The 5,302-nt window shown below is 36.7% G+C and overlaps 1 protein-coding gene across 1 annotated transcript; it reads right to left on the bottom strand.

Moving 5' to 3' along the window:
- Positions 1–1,957: 1,957 nt before the first annotated feature.
- Positions 1,958–3,205, bottom strand: BATDEDRAFT_93255 (uncharacterized protein; the record flags this gene model as incomplete). The annotated part of the gene is made up of 1 exon (XM_006683431.1): positions 1,958–3,205. The coding sequence occupies one exon, from the start codon at positions 3,203–3,205 to the stop codon at positions 1,958–1,960; it is 1,248 nt and encodes a 415-aa protein (XP_006683494.1).
- Between the last annotated feature and the right edge of the window lie 2,097 nt (positions 3,206–5,302).

The raw sequence follows: 5,302 nt of genomic DNA on the forward strand, positions 1-5,302 counted from the left end.
ATAGCTATAAAGAATGGCCAGCACCTACGAATCAAGTGATGATGTTGCTATTTCAGATGCACTCAATGTCATCAATGCAGTAACATTGGAACCAACTCAAATCATTGATCATGAACCAATTTACCGTGTCTTGATAAAAACACTGATAAATCATCATTCATACATGAGTTTGTCAAAAGTATGAACCGATTGCTGAACAGATGTTTAAAGTGGAACTCAAAACAGTTCAATTCAATGTGCAGCTTTCCAACGACTTTCCCGCTACAAAAAATACAGTCTTGGAACTCAAAGTGTACATCAACAATACTTGTGTGTATTGACCATCAATGATGTTGTTGGTGTAGCATACACAATGTGCATTGCATAAACGCTTGTTTGTTTGCTGGAGCTATTTCAAGCAAGCAAAAATACTAAAAGGTTCAGTTTGATGAATGTCTGGTGTATATTTACAATGAATTCAAACTCGAGAGATTGTCGTATTTTGCATACAAGACATACTACAATCTATTACAACAATATCGTGTATTTCAATATGCACCCATTCGATTTACAACAGTGGCATAAACATCATCACATTTGAACAATGGTTCAGTCGTACAAAGTCCAATAACAGCCATGAATTGTATCAGACATGAACATACTGGTGCAAAATTCACATCAAATAACACACCGCAACAAACATGTTTCTGGTAGATGGTGGAATTGATGTCATTGATTTTCAAGTACACGATATTGGTGTTGAATGATTCAATAAACTATACTCGTCGACTTTGTGTACTTTTTTCAGTTGCATCGTTTCTGATTCCGAGTTTGAAGCATAATAGTTGCGACAGCGCTGTTGTCCGATTTGCTTGTTTTGTGAATAGTAATCATGATACCACTTGTTTGACGCTCCCTGTTGTTGAACTGGATATGTATGTCAAATATGGATGCCAATTTGAATGCATTGCAAGTAATTGTTGTAGTTTTTGATCGAGTCAATGAATGGCATTTATAGTTGCTCTAGAAAACAAGTTGTTTGAAATGTCCTGTCATATGTCGTATGTCGTATGTTTTGTTGTTTTCAGGTTCACTAATTGTTGATAATGCATCCAATTGATTTCTGTTTTGACGCTGCTTATTTGACATTGTTGGATCTGGGTTTCTAGATTCAGTAACAGACGTTTCAGCAATTTGGATGTGTTCAAATTCATAATACTTGCAAGTCTGAATTATTTGATCATCATCTGAAATTGGATACGAGTAATCATTTCCACTAACCACAGTATACATAGTATACACAGAATTACTGTATATTGACTTGTATTTTACTCAAAGGTTTGTCCATTCAATATTCCAACACAATTTCCAACATTGATTGAATGGTTTGCAGTGTTTGTTTTAATTGAACCACTTGATGGATCACTTTCATATCTTGATTCAGCAATATCACCAACTGCACAATGATGGATGTGATTGTAGTCAAACACAATATATTGCAAGGCATTAACGTATTGGTTAGTTTTAGTATATTCTTGATAAAAGGCAATGATGTTTTGTAATGGCGTGTTGAATCCTTCAATCAAACATTGTCTGTTGTGATTTCCAACATTGACAGTGACATGACAAACACCTTTTGCTTGTGACAGACTTTGAACAAGTGTATTGCTCCGTTTGTTGTACAATACACGACATGGTCAGTTGGTGGTATCATGCAACCACACAACTGACAAATGATTGTAAGTATGGCTGATAGTTACAATCAACACTGGTTGTTATCATGTCATTAATGTATATGGAACAAACCGTGTCAATGTATCAATCAACAATCCAGTAACTGTTGATGTAATACCAAACATGCAGTATACAACCAATGATATGATTGTTGACCCATTCACAATACTCGACAAATATCAACATATCAGAAAGTTTAAATTTATTCAAAATCAAATTCATTGACAAATCATCAATCTGAATCCTAATTCGGTTCTTCGAATCTCAAACCATGCCTTTTCATAAACTGTTTTAATTCATATTTGACATCATGTACTCTTCTGCTTATCTTCTTATACTCTTCTTTCAATTTCTTTTCAACTTTTGGATCGTATTTTGATCCTGATATATCTTCTCCCATTGATAACGCTGACCATTGTTCGAATCTAAGGGCGTCATATTCACGACATTCTTTGCGTTTGTTGTTTTGTATTATTTCAGACTCTACAAGTCTTTGGTTTATACGATTAAAGGTTCTTTGATATCTTTCGCTTAATCCAGCTATTTGATTTGTAACAGTATTAGCAGACTTGCCTTGTTTCATTGGTTGTTGTTGGTCTTGACTGGAAGTACTTGTACTGGGTTGATCAATTCGTCGTTTCCGACTTCGTTTGGAAGTACTTGGACTGGGTTCATTAATTGGGTCTTGACTGGGAATATTTGGATTAATTATAATAAATAGTGGTATCCAATATTTGCCAGAAGTACTTGGATTGGGTTCATTAGTTGAACCAGGCGCTTGACTGGAAGTACTTGGCCTAATTTCATTGATTCGTCGTTTCCGACTTTGCTTGGAAGTGCTTGGACTGGGCTGATCAATCGGCTGTTGCTGATCTTTGTCGGAAATATTTAAATCAGTTGCATCCATTAGGTGTTGCTGGGTTTGGTCGGGGATACTTGAACTGGGTTGATCAGCTGGTTGTTGTTGGTCTTTTTCAAAAGTGTTTGAATCGACTTGATCAATTGGGTCAGAAACTTGACTGGGAGTATTTGGGATGGGCTGATTCACTATATTCTGCCAGTCTTCATTGTAAGTACTTGGATCAATTGGATCTAATATGTTTCGCCAGTTTTCGTCGAAAATGCTTGAATCAAGTTCATCCATTATGTCTTGCCAGTTTTGGTCGGGAATCTCTAGAATAAGCTCATTAGTTGGGCCAGATACTTGACTAGAAGTGCTTGAACTGGGTTGATCTACTGTATTTTGCCAATCTTGGTCTGAATCAATCGGATCAAATATGTTTTGCCAGTCTTCGTCGAAAATGCTTAACTTAACTGCATCCACTATACTTTGCAAGTCGTCCAAAGTGCCTGGATCAGGTTCATTGGTTGGACCAGATACTTGACTAGAAGTGCCTGATGCTTGGAGTGAACCATTATTATCAGTCGGTGTCAGTATTGCATTAGTGGTTGCTGCAGAAATCAGTACAAGTAAAATATCAACCAATTTCATCAGATTGGTCAATGGGTTTAAACTATTAATACAAAAGTAGAGTGTCGATTATAAAGTTGAACGCAATCGATTGTATTTATATGTTTTGTATAGCAAACCAACCCTAACCCTTTTAGGTTAACCAATGGCACAGGGTTACTTGATTGCTTGTAGTGAGCCAATATCAAACTAGATAGTATGTTACTCCCTAATCACAATATCATATTGATCAATTTGATGATCATATCGATTGAATTATGCTTTTACGACCCTTTGATCAGGTATATTGAAAAGCACACCCTTCATGAGTGTGTTGTGTAACCGCAAACGCTTTGTTTTACAACTGTATTCATGTCAAATAGATCACTTTAGTATTCATTGTGCAACAACTGTATTCTGCATTGCAATATACAATGGTTACTACACATTGACTGCATTGATTGTTCCAAATACAACAACCATCATATGACACACAATCAGACTATAGTGTTGAATCTACACTTTGTGCACTCTTAGTAATCATACATTGTATGGTCACCAAGTTTGAATCCACATTCATGTATTGTGTTTGACTGTCAATGTTGTCCATACAACTCTGCACATTTGTTGTGTTCATCACCATCCAACCCAATCTCACCATTTCAATCAATCTTGGTCAATGTTGATGATTTACACGCTAATTCATTATCCAATCTTGTCTGATATTATTATTGGCTTTAATCACATTTGGTTTGTACAACTGCCATGATTTGTACTACCATTATCATTGTGTATCTGAACACCAAACATTCCAATACATCAATAATACCACAGTGTAAACAGTAATACAGTTGATCAGTATTGTGACAAGACTTTTCATTCAAGTTTGTATTTAGAAATACTCGATACTGAGCAAATGATCGATTATGTTGTACAAACGGGTTATTAGCAGTGAATGGGTAATCAACCAGACTGTCTATAATGTAATCAAACTAAATACACACAATACTGCCAATCTATGCAAGAAACATGTATCAACCAAAATAACAGACATTTCTAAAACCAACCCGTGATAAAGGACGGATTGGGCTGTCATATATATGGTTGCATATCTACCAAACATATCCAGACCGTACAATTATGCATGATATCACCCTGTTGTAGTTCAGTTATATCCGCAACATTGTGTCTAGTACACATCCAACCCTCAACGTGCCAGAATAAAATTGAAACCACTTGCCAGTAGATTCATGGCGCTGTACTAGCGTATACGCTTGGTCTGATGGTGACTGGTTGTATGCCAAACATGAGAGCATCTGGCAGTCAGCCCTAGATGTTGTGCACATTTGGTGAATACAAGTACAGTTGGATGTCACGGATAGCAACAATCGACATGACAGTGGACACTGGTGGACATGTACACTGCAATGTGACTGTCAGCAACCATCACCATCAGTGTGTATCATGTGTTTAAAAAGTACTCGCATGCATTGGATTCAACACCATGTTTGTGATTGGGTTTGATTTGTATTGTATTGGTGGTGTTGTATTGCATATATCAGTAGATTGTGTGCTGATTTGAATGGCATGATCATCCATTGTGGTTCATTTACACGATGACAATCCGATCTGTTGACACGGCCAGTTTGTTGAACGACCTGCCAATCTCCAATTCAATTATAGTACAACGTCACTCATTCGGTGTATCAACGACAGCTTGCCGAGTTTGATGTTGATCATGTTGTGACATAATCAGCAATGTTTGATGTGTACAGTCTACATTAATCTAAAATGACTGTAGTCATACCAATGGAAAAGTCATGGTTTTGAAATACTGCAACAACAGACTGTTGGATGCTGTTGTGTCCGAGTGATCCAAAACACGACCAATTGAACAATCAGTCAAATATTTGATACACAGTGGCAGTGTATGCTGTGGTAATGTATTGTAAATGTGATGATAATTATCCATAATCAAGGTGACAATCTGACACTACCTGATTACTTGATACATGACCACAATTGGAGATGAACACAGCATACTAGTCAAGTTGATTATACACTAACAGCAATGTTTGTGTACTGATTCTCCCTACAGGGTGTTTTTGGCGTTTGCTCACCCTACATGGTGTATTGGGT

This window comes from Batrachochytrium dendrobatidis, assembly GCF_000203795.2.
Source record: "Batrachochytrium dendrobatidis JAM81 unplaced genomic scaffold BATDEscaffold_159, whole genome shotgun sequence".
In the NCBI taxonomy this organism is placed as follows: Eukaryota; Fungi; Chytridiomycota; class Chytridiomycetes; order Rhizophydiales; genus Batrachochytrium; species Batrachochytrium dendrobatidis.